This window comes from Ambystoma mexicanum, chromosome 2p, assembly GCF_040938575.1.
Source record: "Ambystoma mexicanum isolate Mex_15411 chromosome 2p, UKY_AmexF1_1, whole genome shotgun sequence".
NCBI classification, from domain to species: domain Eukaryota; kingdom Metazoa; phylum Chordata; class Amphibia; order Caudata; family Ambystomatidae; genus Ambystoma; species Ambystoma mexicanum.
In genome coordinates, this window is record NC_090923.1 from 1,045,220,604 (window position 1) to 1,045,240,361 (window position 19,758).

General features: G+C 47.3%; 1 protein-coding gene across 1 annotated transcript in view; it reads left to right on the plus strand.

Moving 5' to 3' along the window:
* BBS1 (Bardet-Biedl syndrome 1) overlaps window positions 1-19,758 on the plus strand; it is a 1,034,601-nt gene that overhangs the window by 228,539 nt on the left and 786,304 nt on the right. The window contains exon 4 of the mRNA XM_069644936.1: window positions 1,451-1,723. Within this exon, the coding sequence (XP_069501037.1) occupies window positions 1,451-1,723 (273 nt within the window). The remainder of the gene's footprint in view (window positions 1-1,450; window positions 1,724-19,758) is intronic.

Sequence of the window (19,758 nt, forward strand, 5' to 3'; positions counted from 1 at the left end):
CGTTGTCATTGTCGTTTCACCTTGTCCAAGGTTAAGGGCCATTGCCTTTACTGCTTCCCTAGCCTCCTGAGAGTCATGATATTTGACCACAGCCCTCCGTGCCAGCTCTTTCAGCTGTTTCATTTTCTTTGTCCCATTTTCACCATATTCAAATTTATTCAGGTTTAAATTTCCCACGCATGTCGAATAAACCGAAGACAGGGGGGATCTGAGAGTGGCGGGGAGCTGAGTTGAAAGCTTGCCATTGTGGCCGGTATTTTGATTGAACACTACAATCCTGTATTAAATGTTATTATAATTGTATATGTAAGCCCCTATCCCGTCCCCATTCATCCTTTGATTATTAGGCTCCAGTGTCAACACCGGTGCCTGTATTAGAGTTTGCAACGGGGGCTGGATCTGGGTTGCAACGGGTATGAGGCCCTCCTTTGTTCTTGTCTCCAAGCCAAGCCCCTCCCCATGTTATTGTCAGTTACGGTTTTGTTATTAGTGTCAATTGGGTCGAGGGTTTTGCTTATAAAGACATCCACACCTTTTCTCTCACTTACTTGTGTAAGGCTCTTGTCAACTCTTCGTCCAAGCAATGATGCATGCGCTGGAATGAGTTACATCTCCTGAGCTGTGAGCGTGTCCCCAGCAAGCTTGCGGTCACGGTTTTGTCAGCACCATGACCTCCATTCGCCTCCATCAGGGTCCGGAGCCCAAGGCGGCCCACCCTGCACACCAGGAACACCAAGAACACTCCCTCGACAGCACTACCTGGCAGGGGTTCTTATGCTGTAGGCTCTGCCTCGCAATGTCAAAAGGAAAAAAAGTTCAAGCCAAGTGTTGCCGATAGCCTCACACCAAGAACATTCCCTCAACACTTATTGTTTCTTCCTCCCCTACACCTCCAGCACTACCTGAAATGTCGTCAGGCCTAGTACGATAGTCGCTTGTTTTGTTCCTCTCCTCCTCCCTCCTACCCCGCCCCTCTTGTCAATCTCCGGCTGTACCACAAATGTCATCAGGCTGAGTACAATAGTAGTTTGTATGTTCCCATCTCCTACCCCCATTCATCCCCTCCTTATATTTGTCATTGCTCTTGCACTATCTGAAATGTCCCCAGGTCTAGTATGATAGTTAATTTCTCATTCTTATTGTCTAAAGGCCTTGTAAGAATGCCATTGTTATGTTCCCTTGCTACCTCCCATGCCTTGAAGCACTTTGAAACGCATTTGTATAGGCGCTATACAAATAAACTATCAATCACATCCTATCACTAAATAAGAGCCTCTGCAGTGTTCAGAAAATTAATGTGTAGTTTGAAGAATTTTCAGACTGTCCTGAATTCATTTTTATTCATCATTTCTAGTGATGGGCTGACTCCGAAGGGAGGGATGTTTACGTAAAGCTGGATACACTTTTATACTGTCTTAGTCATCTGCTAATCTACCTCCTCTCTTCCTAGCTGGTGGTTGGTGATCTTGGCACAGGGTTGTATAACATGAAGTTGAAGGTGTTCAAGGGGACCAGCCTGATGACAGAGAATGCACTGCTCGACCTCCCCACAGGCGTTGTGTCATTTCTGATGGACCAGAATGAGCCCCGTACTCCAGCCATTGCTGTTGCTTCAGGGCCTTACGTCTTCATTTACAAGAACCTCCGACCTTACTTCAAGTTCACCCTGCCCGCCATGGAGGTGAACCCACTGGAGCAGGATGTTTGGAGCCAAGCCAAGGAGGTATGGATTCAATGTTGTCTTAGGTTTTTTCCCATTGACTGCAGAAAAAGATAAAGTTGTCCACCTGGTATTTAAAGTCCTGTTCACTTGGTTATTGGACTCCATCTTGCTACCCATCTGCCCTTGCATTTCATATACACCAAGCAACATTGTGGTTTGTTTAAGATAAAGGATCAGTGTTGTGATTCCATGTTTTCCTCCTATGTTTACTATGGGTCTAGTTCGCTAACCAGTCCAAAGCGCTCTTCCTTTGAAACTCTCACCTCTTACAAAGCTGGAAACTAGCCCCCGAAGTTGCCTGGGGACGTAGTAATACTCTGCCAAGTCACTTGGTAATAGACCACCCATGATCGCAGTGCAAGGCACTTCCTCAGGCAGAATTGGTCTCGTGTACCTAGGATGACTTCAGTCAAATAGAGGCTTTGAGAAACAGTCAAGAGGGCTAGAACCTGCCCTTAATATACACTCATTGTTGCTAAGCGTATGTCTTACCATCAAAATATAATACAAAGATGTAAAACATAACTATTCGATCAGCTAGACTGAAAATTCTGTCAGTGTGGAGCCATGCATTAAGTGATATTTCCTTTCAGAGTGATATTTGGGAATCTGGCATCCTCCCACAAGTATCCTAGGGCTTGATTCACCTTTGGTTTCAATGTTCAAAATTACTTTTCAATAAACCTAAAGACACATAGTTTGTATTGGATGTCTTTCTCGCACAAAAAGCCGTTGACTAGGCCACTTGGACTCGTACGTTATCAAAGAACTCCTCGCCCCTCCCCCCTCTTCTACATATCAACAGTTTACTCTTTTTTCCATGCCCAAGACCGGTTATGCTCAGACTTGCATAGATACTACAGGCCTTGTTACAAGGTTGGCAGTAACGGTAAAACATCCAGTATTTAAGAATATAATTAAGAATAGAATAGAGATGGGAAACAGATTTTGGTGGATTGGTAAAACTGAAACTCATTTTTCTGCCTGCTTATGTGTGGAGGAAACTTCATCCACATAAAAGCATTACCATATTACCCATGCAGTATTGCCACATGCCTGCCAATGAAATGTTAGCTACTTCAAAGTGGGGAATAACTGAAGGGTATGCATGTCTCAATCATGCAGACCCTTCCTGTTACATCATGCTTAATGTATGCAGTATTGGTAAATAAGTTACCGCAGATAATTCCCCCAAACTTAGTTGCATATATTGCATCCGCCCTAGTGTTTTTTAACATTAATGGCAAACATTAATGGCAAACAAAAAAACGTTCACGGGAGTAACCCAAAGAACGAACTTACTTTTTCTCCTCACAAATCATATTTTTTTCATTTTGACCCTTACGTTCTAGTTGCACAATACATTTCCCAAACATGCTACAATGTGCAGAATCCTATCTAAAGCAGTCCCAGAGTGCAATCGTACATCAGTATGTTGGTTTCTTAGTGCCTTAAAAGGGTGTTACATATTTTACATGTATACGTTCACGTGATATTCATTTGAGGGCCATGTCTCTTAGCACCTCTTTAAACATCAGGCCCCCTGACCTTGTTCATGAGACCCTGACCTTTTTCGGGGTTCTCATAAGAGTGGCAACCTCTCCATTCCTTTCCTACTCCTCGTGAACCAGTTTGTCCGTGTTTGGGTTCATTAGGCAGTTAGTTCGAAGTCTGAAGTTAGCACAAAATGCTGTGTTTTGAAAGATATCAAATCTAAACATGGAGAACTAACTAAACACCTAGTTGAGATACATACGTACCTATGAAAATCCGGACCAACAGTATTTGGCAACTGAAATACACAAAAAAATCTTATCTGTATATTTTGTTTAGTTTGCTGAATTAGTGGAATGTATACTTTTTCAGTATTCTGAAAAAGTTGTCTGTCACTTTATTGGCCTATGAAGTGAGAACCGTGTAAGAAAATAACCCACTGTTTGCCTTTTTGTACAATGTTTCATGCATTAAAAGATCAATCTGCCCAGCCCATTAGTCTTTTTCTTGTATTCCCTCTTGATAAAGGAAAGTGAGATTCTTCTCTTCAAATGGGTTTCATGACTTCCTTTCTTCAGTAGATGGGCATAGGACCCCCCCCAGCCTTCTATCTTGCTCATCCCATAGTTGTTGGATGGTCTGTTTTTTTTTTTTGGCCGCACTCTAGGACTTCGGGGCCATGCACAGGCTGCCAAATCAATATCACACTGCTACCAGCCCTGGCCCTGCCCCCGGGCTAATCTGTTAAAATCTCCATGTTCCTGTTGTCTGGCGCTGAGTACTGGTCAGTTGGCTCATTGGCCCATTAGTAAGACCGGGGAAGTGTAAGTCAATCGCTACATGCTTTGCAGCGTGTACTGGAAATTACCCTACACAGAGTATGAATTTCAACTGGTGTTGCCCCTAGGGACACCCAAGCTTTATTCCGTACATGCAGTGATGCTGCTGGCATAATTCTATACAGCACATGGTCATTACATTCTACATCAGGAACGTTATACGCCACAAGATCCATCCAATAACCCAAATAACTGTTTCTTCTTCTCATACAAAGTCCTGTAGTTTTCTCAGGATACGCTGCCGTGTGGTGGGGGTGTAAAAAGCTTCCACTGTATCACTGTGTGGACTACTATGCTCCTGGCTTTTCTCTTTAGTGATTGAAGGATGTGTTATGTTTTCACAGACTACTTCTGTTGACAAGTCCTCCATCAGTCCTCTGGTGTCAGAATCATTTGCATCGTATATCTTCAAGTCCCATTGTTGGTCGTCCCAATGCAACCTTTGATACTTGTCACCTTCCAGGCATGTTTTGAAAAGCATGCTCAATTTGTTAGTCCGTATTTGTTTTGTACCAGCACAGACTCGTCCACCTTAATCTTTTGAATGACCACCCTGTGGCAAGCATTTTCCTTGTTTTGTTGTACCTGCCACTGTTGCATGGCTCTCCTACCCACCCACAGGACCATTGTCGAAGGGTATTCTGGGATGAAGCCCTTTCCTCCCACCAAATGCTTTTGCAGTTGTTACCTAGGTAACTGAGTGAAGAATCCTGCTGTATGCAGCCAGAAACCTGTATAGCGGCAGTAGCAGTGGCTCACCATGGTTAAGCTCAATCCAGAGAGTCTTGTTGTCAGTCCATGTCAACATTTCACATTCCCTTTGGCTCTTGCCCAGCATGGTGTGAGGTGCTTGTAAGAGATACCACCAGCTTCTAGCAACGTGTTGTGTTCTGTAGCAGATTCCCGTTGTCTGAATAAAGAGTATCTGGCAAACTCTGGACAGCAAATCTCTTGTCCAGCACAGGTAAGAAGACAGCAGAATCAGTGGAGAGGAATTCCCCCTCTGGGTATTGTGATGATTCACTAGGTGCCATCACTTCTTCCCTAAGGGGAGCCCTTTTTCATGAAGCCAGGGAGGTGAGGCAGCTACCCGATAGTCCCCCTGGGGCTGGTATAATGCTGGAGGATCTCCTGTTGAGGGACTCCCCCTCCCCCCCTACCCTGCCCTCCCCTCTGGGGATAAGGACAACCACCTAGGGTACGCCCTTACAAAAATGCCACCACTCCTCATTCCTTGAGCCCCACTCCCATCCTAGACTCTTATGTTAAGAGTAGGTCCATGTACTTCTGTAACATATGAGGTTGACGCACATAAAGGTACTGGGACCAAGAAGATCTCTGAGAACCCTCAAGGTATGCCTACCTAGGTACTGCGAGGAAGATGATGCGCGGATGCATGAACAGCGCATCATGGAAAGAAACAAGACTGCTTGGCTCCAACAGTGAGGAAAACAAGAAGACAAAGAGACAACAGATTATTTGTGTCAAGTCAATTCTGGAGCAGCAGCAGTAGGTGTGGAAGATGTCGGCTGCGCGAGCAGCGAAGACCAGAAGACACCGGCAGGAAGCAGAAAGCGGCTCTCCAGGACCCAATTTCGGCAGGTCCAGCAACATACAGGTGATGCAGTGGTAACCTCATGGAGAAGGGGGGCCGTGCAGGTCAGCACCAGTACCTACACTGCAGGGAACCAAACCATGCAGGTTCAACATCCACAGAAGCCAGAAACCGACTACCGAAGGAAGCCGATGGAAGACAATCTCCAGTCCCGAGAAGGTCCCTGAAGGTAACAGGGAGATATGAGCGGCCTGTCAGGGCTGCAGGGAGCATACAAGGGTCTCCAGAGCACACCACAAGGGTTGGTGGGCTGAAGAGAATGGCAAGTAAGGTCTGGGACCCTGAGAAGCAGATGGTGTAGCTGGGAAGAAAGTTTCTTCACTGTAGTGGTCAAGTAAATCCAACTGACCCCAGAGAATGGTCTGGCAGACCAAAAGCAACCGCATCACGAGCCCTCTTCCTCATGGCAGTCCCTGGCAGGAGAGTGAGCCAAGGGGACTTGGTGAAAGAAGAGAATGGAGGGTTATGGACCCAATACCAAGCAGCTTTCATTGATGTAAGTCCTCTTCCTCGTCGCAGTCCTTGGCAGCGAAGTGAACCCAGCAAACTGGGGTGAAAGGAAGAGGGGGAAGTAAGAGGTGAAAGTATTAACTACAAATAAGACTGGTGTGAAAGAAAGATCCAGGTGAAGGGAGCCGTTCTCCCTGGACCAGGTGGGTCGTGTCAAGTTGTATGAGAAGGGAGTCATTTTCCTGGTACCCATCAGGAACAGCGATTAAGACACTAGGGGGAAGGAAGTCATTCCCCCTGGTTATAAAAGTGAACTGTAAAGGTGACCTATCAGCCAGGGGAAGGGAGGTATTCCCCCTGGTTAGTATGCATTTGGGCATTCAACCAGGAGAACAGAGTAATTGGCCTGGTGTTTGGCTGGAAGAAGAAACCCTTTTCTTTATTGATTTTGGACATTTTTAATCTAATACCAGGAGGATATTCCCCTGAAAATGGAACATTGATTTATGAAGGCCTTAGTTTAGAGTGCAAGGGACAGAAGCATGATTTTGACACAGAACGCTGGACTCTTTAAGTTATGAACATTCTGACAGACCCTTTAGTATTTTATTTGAGGCGGGGAACCCCCTCTTAGAATTGAGGAAAGTTAGGTTTCTCTCTCTCCTCATTTTCCAAATAAGTCTTTAGCTCCAAGCATGCAACCTGTGTGTCGGTGTCCTTTTTCGGCACCCTTACAGGATCCTGGCAACTCGTCTTGATGACAAAATGCAGATCATGAAGTATGGTGCCAAAAAGCTTGCTTACGGCATGCTGTAGCTCCACACAGGCGAATGGATTGGAAGCAGACTTTGCTTTCCGGCAGATGCCTCACAAAATATGCATGCTTCAGCATCATTGTATATTATCGGTTTCAGTCCAGGAAACAATACCTTCTCCTAAGAATGGGCCTTAGTTTTGACTGCACCCTGGAGATCGCCATGGACCAGTGAGATAAATTGAGAGATCGGCACAGAGGGCACCACAATCCTGGATCTAGCAGCAGAAGGCCCTTTGCTAAAACTGACAATTCTTTACAAACTCTCCACAAACCGGGCAAAACACTCTTGGCATCCTTTCTGTGACGTGGTATCTGAAACAGAATATCTATTCACTGATCACATTGCAGGTGGTCCATCATCAGGTAATAACAATAATTATGACACACTGGCATTCACCTGGCCCTCTCAGGAGGTAATGAGGACCCCCCTCAGCCTGGGGTAGGAGGCCTACCGCAGAGTTTCCCAGAGCCAGTCCTGCCCCAGAGGTTTGGTGTGGGAGTGCCCCAGTCTCTGTCCCTTCTTTTTGTGCCTGGCTATATGAATCAAGTAAGTTTTTCTGGCCTGTTAGGCACAATTCTGGCCAGTTTCTTTTTGTTTGTCTCATAGGACTGCATCACCCAGAAGGCTGGGCAGTGGAGGAGAGAGTAAGCAACCCAACCAGTGGAGAGCCGTTAAGGAACAACAGGACCATGTGGCGATCCACACTTTCAATCCGCACTCCTGATGCTGTACATAAAACAGACTGCACCCTTGCTCGTACCTTCAGCGGGACAATGGAAGTGCCCACATATCAAACTGGAAATCCGGACACTCACATTACACATACTGCAAACCCGATTTTACTTTAACCGGGGCAGCAGAATGGTCGGAGTATCAAACCGGCAATCTGGACATTCGGGAGAATCCTGACATGAACACAGGAATTGACTATACCTTGAGCGGGTCTGTATTTCTAAATGGTGGCTTACCCGCATATGAAAAGGTCACAGAGCTTAAAGCCCATTATATGTGCTTGTAACCTGTAACTCGAACCCTGGGGAAAAGGAAGCCAGAGGTTGAATCGGGGAGCCAGCTGATGAAGTGAACGGGGTGGTGGTAAATGAGGGGGGGTAGAGACCAGCGCAGCGTAGGCTGTTCGGGTGAGGTCATGGGAGAAGCAGGAGAACGAAGACTTGGCTGAGGAAGGACGGTGTAGCGGAGAGTGGAGGAGAAAAAAATTTTCAATAATAACTTATAAGAAAGTCTTAATTCTATTAAAGACACAGAGGTGAGCATTATGCCTCTTTCTTTTATTAATTTAAAGAGAAAAGGCTCAGCAGCAAGTATTTTATGCACTTGGCCTAGGGTATAGTGTATACATAACAAGGTGCAAAAAAAAATCCAATAACAAACATTAAACATGAGCAGAAGAAACTTTTAGTCCATATAAAGGTCACTAGAAGAAAAAGAACTCCATTTCCCAGGAGGCTTTGGCACTAGTCCATACTGTGTCACAGCGCATGGGACAGTAATCCTCCAATAGGCATCCAAATGTCCCTCTAAATAGGAACTAGCAGTGTGTAACTTCCTCTTTCGAGGCTGCGAACTTGGTAATCCAGAAAATAAACATGAAGTAGTAAGTTACGGACATACTGTGGGGAAAAAACCAGAGCAGATCTGGAGATCAGGCGGGTTTGTCTGCAGTCCCTGTCGAAGGAAGAGAGAGAACAATCTGGATTACTTCAAGTATATGGTAACCCTATTCCTCTTGCGAGGGTGGGTGAGAAATGATTACGTTATCATACAAATTCACATAGCCTGTAGCAAGCAAATTCACCCAATATAAATGATATTGAACAACTGCGCCCTAATCATGTGCCGCTATTTCTCTAAGACTTTCTTATAAGTAATTATTGAAAATCCTTATTCTATGTCAAGACCGGAGGCTCACATTATGCTTGTTTAAAGCTTACTTACTACTATAGATGCAGGTTTCTCTACCGGTGTCAGGTATAATGGCTTGAAAATGGATTCACCTGCCCAATCGGCCATCCTCATGATGTCTTCCAGATGGACTCCAACCTGAAAAGCTTTGGAATCCATGGCATCTCCCTCAGAATGGGTGTCCGAGATTAGTATCTATACCTGCTTGTGAGAGAGTCCAGCGTTCCAATATCTGGCCAGGAACTGACCTGTCGGGTTTGCGCAGTGCTGTCAATAGCTGTCCGTTAGGAGAAATCCTAAGAGGTGCAGTCATCTCTTCGTAGACCTTTAAGCACTTGACCAGACAAAGCTTCGGCTGCTCGTTAAAGGCGGGATATAAGATTACTCTTGAATTGCGTTTAGTCCTTCTGGATATGTGGAAGACCATGCCATCGTGAGAAAAGGTCCTGCCTGCTACGCCGAGAGCTCTGACATCAGAGACCCTTCTGCAGGAGACCAAGCATAGTAGCTTGGTATGCTTGCCGGAAAGAGCGGTGCGGGATAGCTCCTCATTATGAGGCCAAGAGAGGAAAAGGTTGAGCACCTTATTGCCGTCCCATAGCTTGTCGTATCGGGACGGAGGCGGCACCGTAAAACGGATACCTTTTGAGTAATCTGCAAACTAGATGATGCTGTCCTGCTGGGACACCTTGGACAAGGTCCCCCTGGACCGGAGCGGCTGGTGTCTGACTCTAATACTGTATCTGGGGTGGACCTGAAGATGGCTCTGCCGTTCCAGGCTTCCGTGTGTGTGAGCCACCAGATGAGTTCCGTTCTTGCCTGAGGCGAGAGTGTCAGACGTTGCGAGTACGAAAGGCTGCGCCTCAAGTGCTGACCTTTCAGTCTCTGCAACTCCCGGTAGTGAAGTGGGCCGGGAAATATTGCTTGTATGAAAGAGGATAGTAGACCGATTACTCTTGCTAGCTCCCGGAGGGAGATGACATTTCCTCTGAAGAAGCCTGCGAATCTCCAGACAGGTGGAGTGTATCTTGGTTGTAGGGAGACGGAGTTGCGAGATCTGCGTATCCACAACAAACCCTAGAAATTCAAGGTTCCTGGATGGGCAGAGGATCGATTTCTCCCAATTTATGAGGAAACTGAGGCTATGTAATAGATCTATGGCAAGTTTAGCCTGCTGTTCCACCAGGGCTTCAGATTGGGCCATGAAGATGATGTCGTCTACGTAGATTGAGTCTGATACCCTGCTCTCTTAGATGATCTACGACCGGCCTTAGGAGCTTGGTAAATGCCAGAGGAGAGCCCGAAGGGCAAGCGCGTACACTCCCAATTCTGCTTCTTCCATGAGAACCTCAGGTAACTTATGTGTGCCTGATGTATGAGTACTGCCAAATAAGCGTCCTTGAGGTCCAGGCGAACGAGCTAGTCCCCTGGTCTTAAAATTTCTCTGAACATGTGTATCCCCCTCCATCTTGAAATGGCGGTGGACTATGAAGTCGTTCAATGCCCTGAGATTTATGATTGGACTTACCTTTTGCTTCCTGCAAACCAAAAATATAGGGCTGAAAAGTCCACCCTGACTCGAACAAAGGCGTATTGCCTGTTTCTGGTGTAGACTGTGTACCTCGCTGTCTAGCGCTGCCGCATCTGCCTCGGATATCACTATCTGAGCAGGCCGACTCGCTTAGAAGGGTTGAGCAAAGAACTCTAGATGCGAGCCTCAAGCTTTGTCCCTGATCCAGGCATCTCCTGATAAGGTGTCCCAGGCTCGCGCAAAGAGAGCTATCCTCCCTCCTATGGGTGTCTGCAGTGCCAGCGCTGTTATGGTTACTCTGACCTGCTGGTGGTTGTTGGGCTGGATATGTTGCTGTTCTTCTCCAACCACAACCTCTTCCTTGTCCTCTTGATGGGAAGGTGTCTGAACGGTCTTGCCAGAAATTCTGTTGCTCTCTTGAATGTTGAGGTCTTCTATCAAAAGAATATCGGCCGGAGGAGCGACCCCTACCTCGTCCGGGCCGGGAATTTTTTTTGGTGGCGAAGGCCCTTTTTATGGATGATTGCGCTTTTGTCTAAGGCGGTGAAGGTGCTTACGAATTTGGATATATCTTTCATAAAAGGATCCCCGAATAGCAGGCCCTGTGCTGCCGCTCCAGATTCGGTGTCTGCCAGCTCTCCCAACTTGGAATCTATTTTTATAAGGATGCCTTTCCTGCGTTCAGTAGATGTGTAACAGTTGGCGTTCCCAAGCAAGCACAGTGCTCGCTGGTCCCAACCTGATAGGATGTTTGGATGATTGGGTCAATCGGATTGCCTGTATCAATGGCCTTTTCGGCCAGGTCCATTATTTTTGTCAGGGTCCCAATAATGTCCAGGACCCTGTCTTGACAGGATCTCCGGGCACGATCAATGCCTTTCCTGGGTTCTTTGATGTTCTCCCCTAGGAAGGTAATCATTTTGGAGTTCGAGTTAGAGCCACCTTCCCCAGAATCTCTGGGCGAGGGAATTCTGATTTGATCCTGGCTCTATCTTCTTTATCCAGGGGCCGACGTAGCCTGGCCTTGATGTACTGTGGCTCTGAACAACGGTTCCCAGTCTGTGGATTTGGGGTGTTTCAAATCTTCAGTGTAAAGATTCGCTCTAAAGAAGAATGTTCACCGGCTGTCCTCTTGGGAAGGAGGGCTGCTGCATTCCCCGAGGTAGAGGGTCTTAACCCTATGGTTTGATCGTCCTCTTCCGAGGAGAATGGGGGTCTGATCACCATCATTGTACTCCCCTTTATGTTCTTCGTCTGTGCCCTGCTGGTACTCCTCCGGGCTTGAGGATCGAGCACCCCTATTGTCTTCATCGGGGTGAGAGGGTCTATCGTTGGAAGGGGGCTCCTTCCTAGTCAGGCTTTCTATAGCAGCAGTGGCTTGCTCTGGCTGACTCGGGAGGCGGGGGGGATGTCGCACAGTTTTACTCTTGCGAGCCGGGGTACATCCCCCCCCATCAGAAAGGTGCTTTCGAAGGGATTGTGTCCTCCGATGTATTCCTTATCTATGATATTTGTATCTCCAGCTTGCTGGCCTCGGAAAACATTTTTTCCCAGTAGAGGGCGCTGTGCATCGACGTCCGTCGAGTAGGTGTTCCTCGACAGCCACCGTATCGAAGCCGACGTCATCATGCCTATAAAAGGCCACGCGCAGCGTCCGTTGCTCAGTTCCGTTTTTCTACGCTTCGTGTACCTCGGAATACCGTTGCTCAGTTCGTCAGTCGAAATATATTCATATTTCCTCGAGAAAACTGACTCGTACTCGATGGCTTCCTCCTCCGACCCGACGACTCCTCGGTCCGGTTTCAAAAAATGCAGAGACTGTGGGAAGAAAATGTCGTTGACGGATCCTCACAGGATCTGTTTGTGGTGTCTGGGAATCGAACACCAGTGTTCGGAGTGTGAGGAATGCCTATCCATGACGGCGAAAGCCTTGAAGGAGCGTAAGGGGAAGCTCGAGAGAGGTAAGTCAGTTTTAACTTTCCTCGAAAGTTTCCGCGGTAGTGTCGAGACATTCATCTCCTCACCGTCGAAAGCATTCTCGGTCTAGGTCTCGAAGTGGCTCCCACCACTCGTCGAGGTCTAGACACTCGAAAAAGAGACGTACAAGATTTCCTTTGTCGTCGTCTTCTAGTTCCCCTGAAAGAGTAAATTGCCCCACAAAATACAGCTCTCAGGCTGAGTGGGAGGAATTCAGAAAAAAGATGCTAAGCGTCTTCGAGAAAGCGGCCTCGACCCCTTCGAAGTCAGCTGAGGGTGATACCCCGGGTGAAAAGCCCAAAAAAATCTAAGCGCCACGAGTCGAAGCACCCGGCGAAAGAGTCGACCCGAAAGCGCCATGAGCCATCGGGGAGTAAAGCATCTTCGACGCCATCGTCGAAAGCCCCTTCGAAGCATAGATCGGGTTCTTCGACGCATCCGTCAATCGAGTCGACGTGGATAAAAGAAAAACCCTCGGCTACTCCACAGTCAACGGTTACACCGAGAGCCTCCGACACGACGTTGAGAATGCCGTCGACATCCTCGAGTAGGATTCCGATCCTCTCGAGTTCTTCGAGGCCTCTTCCAGTTTTCTCGACTCCTTTGTCGGCGCCTTCGAGGATTTTTACATCGGCGTTGACGACATCGACCTTTTCAAGGCCACTGATGATAGCTCCCTCTGCTTTAGAGATGGGTTTTATACCATTTCACAGGCCAGAGCATCCCCCTTAACTTCAATTTATGAAGAAAGGGAAGATTCTGATCACGAAAGGCCTTTTGGGCTGCAGAGGACCACATCACCTGAACCAGAGACTTTTGCCTCTGAGGAAAGAAGGTTAAAGACCTTCAGGATGCATTACAGGAAGCAAGTGGCCTAGACACTTCCCCAGAAGTGGAATTTGTCAAACCAGACCCAGGGGGAACATGCCGAAACCCCTTATAGAACCCTAATGTCAGGAATTATGGAGTTCATGGGTTGGTCTGAGCCTTCACCTGTTTTTCAACAGGATGACCTCAGATATTCTGGATAAAGGTCCACAGGAGGATCCTGTGGTTCCCTTTCATTCTGCCTTACAAAGAAAGATTTTAACTAACTGGGAAACTCCTGAAGTTGTCCCTGCGGTTAACAAGAAGTTGTCAGCAAAATATAGGGCATCTGCTGCTGACCCTGAATACCTATCTAAACACCCTACTCCATAGAGTCTGGTGGTCCAGGCTACTTCATCAGGTAGTACATCTGCATACTCCACTGCTCCACAGGATAGGGATGATAAAAAATATGATGCCATGGCTAAGAAAGTCTTCTCGGCCTGTAGCATGGCTTTAAAATCTATTAATGCGACTTAGCTAGGTTCAGCCACACTCTTTGGGAGTGTGCTTCATCAGCGACTGACTGCCTCCAGGAAGGAGAAGAAAGGGACGCATTTTTAAATATCATCAGAGATGGTAAAGATGCAATGTGTGAGTCCCTTCAAACTGGCATTGATTCTGCTGACAGTATCAGCAGGGCCATGGCGGCAAGTACCACAATCCGCAGGCATGCGTGGTTGAGAAAGTCCAGCTTTGCTTCTGACGTACAGGCCAGACTTTTAAATATGCCCTTTGACGGCTCTTCCCTTTTTTGGTAAAAAGGCGGATGACAGTTTGGAAAAACTGCAAACATCTAAAGCAGCAGCCAAGTCACTAGGAGCTGCAATCCGCCAAACTAATTTTCGTCCCTCAGCATCCTCTTGGAGAGGAAGGTCCTTTCGCTATTATTCCTCATATGGAAGAGCCAGAGGACGGCCGGCTCAAAGAGGCCAAGGAAAATGTACCCGTGGTGGACGGGGTAAAGGAAAGAAAGCCGCATCAGCAGGAGCAGGAGCCGCTTTACCTTCGGCAACTGCATCAGCCGCTCCCAAACCACTCTGAGGTCTCCCATCATAAGACACCTGTAGGGGGCAGGTTAACTCACCATCTGACGGAATGGCAGGCTATTACGTCAGATGCTTGGGCATTGGAGACAGTTGCCCAAGGTTACTGCCTGCCTTTTCTACGCATCCCTCAGAGCCATCCACCGGGGAACAGCTCGCTGAAAGTGCCGGATCCGCTCCTCTTGCAGGAAATTGTAGACCTGCTAGAGAAAGGTGCCATAGAAGCGGTACCTGTAGTGGACAGGAACAAGGGCTGGTACTCCCCCTACTTTCTCATACCAAAGAAAGACGGAGGACTGAGACCCATCCTGGACTTGCGAGAATTGAACAAGTTCCTCAGGAAGGACAAGTTCAAGATGGTAACTCTCTCTCTCAGATCCTTCAGGCCCTCCAGCTTCAGGACTGGCTGGTATCTCTGGACCTTCAGGATGCTTATTTCCATGTGCCAATCCATCCCAAGCACAGGAAGTACCTGAGGTTCGCAATTGGAAACTCTCATTATCAATTTCGAGTTCTGCCATTTGGGCTGACCTCCGCCCCGAGGGTCTTCACCAAGCTAATGTCGGTTGTGGCTGCAAGTCTAAGGAGGGAAGGGATTCACGTCTACCCCTACCTGGACGATTGGTTGATCAGAGCAGCTTCTTCGGAACAAACTCGGATCCAACTAGATTATGTCTGCCACTTCCTTCACAAGCTGGGCTTCTCCCTCAATTTAAAGAAGTCACAGATGATACCATCACAGTGACTCCAGTTCATTGGTGCAGTCCTGGACACGTCCCTGGGAAAAGCCTCACCACCAGAGGTGAGGGCTCAAGATATTCTGCAGATGGTCACTAGGTTTCAAAATGCCCAACGTCTCCCAGCCTACGACTTTTTGAGGTTGCTAGGCCTCATGGCATCCTGCATATCCCTTGTGCCAGAGGCTCGCCTGGGAATGAGATCCCTTCAGTGGGCACTGAGGACTCAATGGTCACAATTCTCAGGGAGGATGACAGATCTCCTCCGGATTCCAGACAAGGTAGCCCACGACCTTCAATGGTGGGCCTCTCCAGAGAACATCTTGAAAGGAGAACTGTTTTGGCAACCATTGCCGGAGATAACAGTAGTCAGAGAGGGTGGGGAGCCCATGCCAATGACCAGACCATCAGCGGTCGTTGGTCTCCATCGGAGTCCAGACTACACATCAACCTGTTGGAGCTGAGAGCCATCAGATTGGCACTGAAGGCTTTTCTGCCGTCTGTACGGGGGAGAAACGTCCTGATACTGACGGACAATACAGTGGCCATGCACTACCTCAACAAAAGAGGAGGCATAGGGTCACTGCCACTGTGCAGAGAGGCGATGCAGCTCTGGTTTTGGGCAATTCAGGAAGGAATCTCTCTATCGGCAATTCATCTAGCCGGAGAGAAGAACTTCACAGCGGACGCTCTGAGCAGGCAGAACACGGTCTCCCATGAGTGGGAGATAGCTCAGGAAGTCCTTCAAGAGATCTTCGCCCTTTGGGGAACTCCTCAAGTGGATCTGTTCGCCACCAGTATCAACAGGAAGTGAGACAGATTTTGCTCAAGGGAATTTCCCCCGAGAGGAGCTCTAGGAGACGCGTTCGTAGTGGACTGGGAGTTCCCACTTCTGTACGTGTTTCCTCCGGTCCCTGTCATTCCTCAAATGATCAGGAGGTTGAGAAGGTTTCGGAAGACCATGATCCTAATTGCCCCGGATTGGGCCAGGAGAACGTGGTACCCGGACCTTCTGGACATGTCCATCTGCCCTCCAATTCGTCTACCGTACAGAGAGGATTTTCTCTCTCAGAAAGGAGGTCAGGTTCTCCATCCAGCCATCAAGACCCTGAACCTTCACGCTTGGTATCTGAAAGGTTGAGGTACAAGGATTGGGACCTTCCAGATGACGTCATGGAGGTGTTGCTTTCGGCCAGAAGGCCAGCAACTAAAACTCTATACCGCTGCCGTTGGAATAAATTTTGCAGCTGGTGCAGAGAAAAGAATATCGAACCCTTTTCATGTGGTACACCTGCGGTGTTATCCTTCTTACTTTATTTGGCAAATTCAGGCCTTCAAGTTGGCACTATTAAGGGCTATCTCGCAGCGCTATCGATCTTTAAGCGCACTGCAGAGGGGCCATCGTATTTCAAAATTCCATTGGTAATACAATACCTGAAAGGTCTAACTAATGTTTACCCTCCAAGACCATTCCAAGTTCCCTTATGGGACTTAAATCTAGCTTTAAACTTCCTAAAGGGTGCTCCTTTTGAACCACTCCACTCTTGTTCATTGAAGTTTCTCACCCTCAAAACTGTTTTATTGGTAGCATTAACATCTACTAGAAGGGTTAGCGAGATACAAGCCCTATCTTGTAAACCTCCTCATACAATCTTTCACAAGGACAAAGTCGTTCTACAGGTGAAGCCTAACTTCCTCCCAAAGGTAGTTTCTGAATTTCACATTACTCAGAAGATTACTTTACCTTCATTCTATCCTCCTCCCCATCCGGGGAAAGAGGAAGAGAGACTACACAGGCTGGACCCTAAGCGAGCCTTGAGTTTTTATATCAGTAGACCTGCTAAAATTAGACAAGCAGACCAACTCTTTGTAGGTTACGCGGGACATAAGTTGGGATTCCCAATAACCAAACAAACCATCTCCAGATGGATTATTTTAGCCATTCTGGAATGCTACAAAACTGGCAGGGAAAGAGCCCCGTCAAAATCTAAGGGCTCATTCGACCAGGGGTATCGCAGCCTCCTCAGCTCTTCAAAGAGGGGTACCAATTAGAGACATATGTGCGGCTGCCACATGGTCGTCCGCACATCCCTTTACCAAATTCTATAGCCTGGATTCCTCCTCTAGTCAAGAAACTAGATTTGGCAAAGCTGTGTTACACTCTGTTCATTCTTAAACAGTAATATGGCATCTCTTACTCCCGCCTCCAATCACATACCACTGCTATGGGAGTCTATCATAGATAAGGAATACGTCGGAGGACACAATCCCTTCAAAGAACAAGTTACTTCTTACCTGGTAACGTTCTTTCGATGGGATGTTCCTCCGACGTATTCCTGATCGCCCCTCCCATCCATCCCCGCAGTAACATTTCCCTTGTGGTTGCAGCTTCTTCAAGGGTAGTAACCATTCATGCAATAACTACCTCACTCTACAAAACGGAACTGAGCAACGGTCGCTGCGCGTGGCCATTTATAGGCATGATGTCGGCGTCGATACGGTGGCTGTCGAGGAACACCTACTCGACGGACGTCGACGCACAGCGCCCTCTACTGGGAAAAAATGTTTTCCGAGGCCAGCAAGCTGGAGATATTTGTATCTAGATAAGGAATACGTCGGAGGAACATCCCATCGAAAGAATGTTACCAGGTAAGAAGTAACTTGTTCTTGTTTTCTGTGTCGTCTTCCTCCCCAGTGGGGGTGTTTTCTGCAAGTGATCTTCCATACTGTCCAGGCGCTACTGGATGGGCAAGAGCATTTCTGAAACAGCATTTTTGATGCTGGTTTCCACAGAGGATCCCAGTGCCTTTTATAAACTGTCTGCCATATCCACTTCATCGATCTGGTAAGCTCCATCCTCATCCTCTGACCAATCTTGGTCAGCCTGATGGGAGTATTGGGCTGCCATGATAATTAATGTAATCGTTAGACGCACCTTTCTTCTCTTCTCTTTTGTATTATTATTTTTTTATATATTCAGTGGGCAATCAGACTTGCATTCTCTCAAACCCACTGCAGCTGTTTGAAAAGGATCTAACTCCCTCTATATTCTTTTTCTTTTAAGGAATCGGGGGGGGGGGGCGAAGTAAAGTCAATCACTTCTTAAAGGCGCTCGCACTCTAAATCCGTTAAGAGACAACAGAAATACGTTGTGCGAGCGCCGTACACTAGAAGAAAGGACCAGGAGTAAGGGGGCTTACCCTTGCGGCCGTGGACGTTAACGCGGTTTGCAGAAAATGCTACTCGCGGCCTGCCTGAGCCTGATTTGAGTCGGGGAGGGGTGCGCGAGCGTCTGCAGCAGCGAGGAACAAAATAACTAATAACTGTTGCTACTCGCAACATGTGAGGCTCTGAACTTTGACAACGTTCTCCGACGCCAGCGATGAACAGCTGGCGTCGGAGATGGCAATAGCAAAGACAGAAAGAGGACGCAGATTACGTGGTCTTCTTATAAAAGGCAAACGAAAAACATAAAACAATTAATAAAGCGTAATATCACGTAACAAAGCTAACAGCGTTGATATTAAAGATAACAGCATGTAAAATATAAAACTTGCTGATTAATCACAGTAAAAGGTAATACAAAGGAATAAAATATACTGATCTCTTGCTGTAAACCGCAAAGAAAGAGGAAGTTACACACTGCTAGTTCCTATTTGGAGGGACAGTTGGATGCCTATTGGAGGATTACTGTTGCATGTCCTGTGACACTGTATGGACTAGTGCCAAAGTCTCCTGGGAAATGGAGTTATTTTTCTTCTAGTGACCTTTATATGGACTAAAGGTTTCTTCTGCTCATGTTTAATGTTTGTTATTGGATTTTTTGCACCTTGTTATGTATAAACTATACCCTAGGCCAAGTGCATAAAAAACTTGCTGCTGAGCCTTTTCTCTTTAAGTTAATAAAAGAAAGAGAAGCATAATGTGAGCCTCCGGTCTTGACATAGAATTGTAAAGAGTGTGCAAGGCGAGGTGTTGGTTGCTAAAAAAAAACACTCCGATACCCGATGTATTACTCCCGCACACACCTGAAGCCATGGCATTTCAACCCCCTCCCGACAAAGTCCGCCAGTGACATAGCAAATTAATTGCCGCCTTGACTCAAATACAGTGTTCTCACAACAGTCTTTTCTGTCCTGGATCATGCTTTCCAGAGTAAACCTAGCGTATGGGCAGTTCTGTTAATTCTTTATAGGTAGTGTGACAAATCCCAAGGTATTGTCACTGATATGATAATGATATATGATATGGCATTTGTAACGCGCCTATATACAAGTGTTTCAAGGCGCGATGAGGCAGGGAGGGGGGAACAAAGGGGAGACAGACAACGATCCTACTAGGCCAGGTGACATTCAGATTGCGCAAGTGCAAGGGTAGAGGGGAAGGGAAAAGTGCAAGGGGGAAAGTGCAATACAGGGTTAGTAGAATACAAGATAAATAATAAGGGCGAGCTGGTGGCAAGTGCAAGTTAAGTGCAGACAAGTGCTGGGATGGGGGGCTGTAGGGATACAGAGACAGTCCCGCAGTGCAGGGGTTGCCAGGGAGGCAGTGCAGGGGAGAGTGGCTGGGCCAAGGACCGAGATCAGTGAGTGCCCCAGTTGCAGATTCAGTGCAGTTTCAGTAATTTAGCAAGGGAGAGGCGGAGAGAAAGCGGAAGGTTTTGAGGTTCTTCCGGAACCGGAGATGGTTCTCCTCAAGTTTCAGGGAGGCAGGAAGGCTGTTCCAGAGGGCAATGGGA